This window comes from Prionailurus bengalensis, chromosome B3 (assembly GCF_016509475.1).
Source record: "Prionailurus bengalensis isolate Pbe53 chromosome B3, Fcat_Pben_1.1_paternal_pri, whole genome shotgun sequence".
Classification (NCBI taxonomy): domain Eukaryota; kingdom Metazoa; phylum Chordata; class Mammalia; order Carnivora; family Felidae; genus Prionailurus; species Prionailurus bengalensis.
Window position 1 is genome coordinate 148,558,396 of NC_057355.1, and position 2,147 is coordinate 148,560,542.

The following is a 2,147-nucleotide window of genomic DNA, read 5'->3' on the forward strand; positions in this document are numbered from 1 at the left end:
ATGAAGAAAGTGTCACATTGTTTGACTGGGACAAGGGCTGGGTGAGGATAAGGAGGAGCTGTGGGATCCTGTGGTCCTGGCTGCACAGGGAGCGCATCTGGGAATCCTGTAAAGGTGCAGCTGTTGTGCCTCAGGAAATCTGTAATTCACTCATGTTGAGGGACCGGAGTAAGCAAGTGCAAACAACTGTGTCTTTGTGCACATTAGTCTAGTTTCCCTATGACAACCCAGTTGCTAATCCAGAGAGTTAATAGGTAAACACAGAAGCATATAACCAGGGAGGCTCCCTGGGGAAACTGCTGTGTGGAGAGGAAGCCCCAGACCCTGACAGGAAACCTGCCTGTAACCTCCATCTGCACCTGCGCCTGGGAACACAAAGGAGAATTGTGCATAGTGTGCGCCCCCTGGTGGTGCTGATCCCCTCCAGCAGGGAGGTTTGTGTCTGGGTTCGCAGTGATGTCCCCTCACTGTGTCTCTCGCACAGTAATATGTGGCCGTGTCCTCGGTCTTCAGGCTGTTCATCTGCAGATACAGCGTGTTCTTGGCGTTGTCTCTGGAGATGGTGAATCGGCCCTTCACGGAGTCTGCGTAGTATGTGCTACCTCCACTACCACTAATTGCTGCGACCCACTGCAGCCCCTTTCCTGGAGCCTGGCGGACCCAGCTCATTGCATAGCTACTGAAGGTGAATCCAGAGGCCACACAGGTGAGTCTCAGGGACCCCCCAGGCTTCACCAGGTCTCCCCCAGACTCCACCAGCTGCTCGTCACACTGGACACCTGCAGACACAAGACATGTTGGTCAGGAAACTGTCACACATCCACTGTTTCACTCATATCCATTCACAGACTCAGTGTCCCTCGTTCATCATGAATTACCTTTTAAAAGAGCAACCAGGAAAACCCAGCCCAGCACAAACTCCATGGTGAGGTGTGTGTGTTCTGTGCTGATCACAGAATGGGAACACCTGGGACTTCTGGGGCTGGGGCTCGTCTCCCAGCTGCAGGGTCGGGCTGGGCTGGTTTTATCAGCACAGAGAGGGCTTCATTTGCATGTCCTCTGACATATATATCAAGCTCCAGACTTAGATTTGATTGTGTAAAAGTGAATGACAGGGTAGGGACGCACTTCAATATTAGTTTGTGTGGATGGCGGTGTGACAATATGAAGAATTCTTTTTTTTTCAGTTTTGGATTTTTACCTTTATTAATGGAGGCTTCGGCATAATCTTTAAGAAATATTTACCTCAACAGCATGATCGCGCATTATTTTCTCTTACAATATTTTAATTTTTTAATTTTTAATTAGTATTTATTTTTAGTTTTAAAAATTAACATCCAAATTCGTTAGCATATAGTGCAACAATGATTTCAGGAGTAGATTCCTTAGTGCCCCTTACCAGTTTAGCCCATCCCCCCTCCCACAACTCCTCCAGTAGCCCTCTGTTTGTTCTCCATATTTATGAGTCTCTTATGCTCTGTCCCCTCCATGTTTTCATATTATTTTTGTTTCCCTTCCCTTATGTTCATCTGTTTTGTCTCTTAAAGTCCTCATATGAGTGAACTCATATGATTTTTGTCTTTCTCTGACTGACTCATTTCACTTAGCATAATACCCTCCAGTTCCATCCACATAGTTGCAAATGGCAAGATTTCACTCTTTTTGATTGCCGAGTAATACTCCATTGTATATATTTACCACTTCTTCTTTATCCATTCATCCATCGATGGACATTTGGCTCTTTCCATACTTTGGCTATTGTTGATAGTGCTGCTATAAACATGGGGGTGCATGTGTCCCTTTGAAACAGAACACCTGTGTCCCGTGGATAAATGCCTAATAGTGCAATTGCTGGGTCGTAGGGGAGTTCTATTTTCAGTTTTTTGAGGAATCTCCATACAGTTTTCCAGAGTGGCTGCACCAGCTTGCATTGCCCCCCAAAATGCAAAAGAGATCCTCTCTCTGCATCCTCGCCAACATCTGTTGTTGCCTGAGTTGTTAATGTTAGCCATTCTGACAGGTGTCAGGTGGTATCTCATTAGGGTTTTGATTGGCATTTCCGTGATGATGAGTGATGTGGAGCATTTTTTCATGTGTCGGTTGGCCATCTGGATGTCTTCTTTGGAGAAGTGTCTATTCATGTCTTT

General features: G+C 46.0%; 1 gene segment (V, D, J or C); it reads right to left on the reverse strand.

The window, feature by feature from the left end:
* Positions 1 to 219: 219 nt before the first annotated feature.
* Positions 220 to 994, reverse strand: LOC122469640. The segment is given in 2 exon segments: positions 220 to 779; positions 879 to 994. Coding segments are annotated over 2 exon segments (591 nt in total).
* Between the last annotated feature and the right edge of the window lie 1,153 nt (positions 995 to 2,147).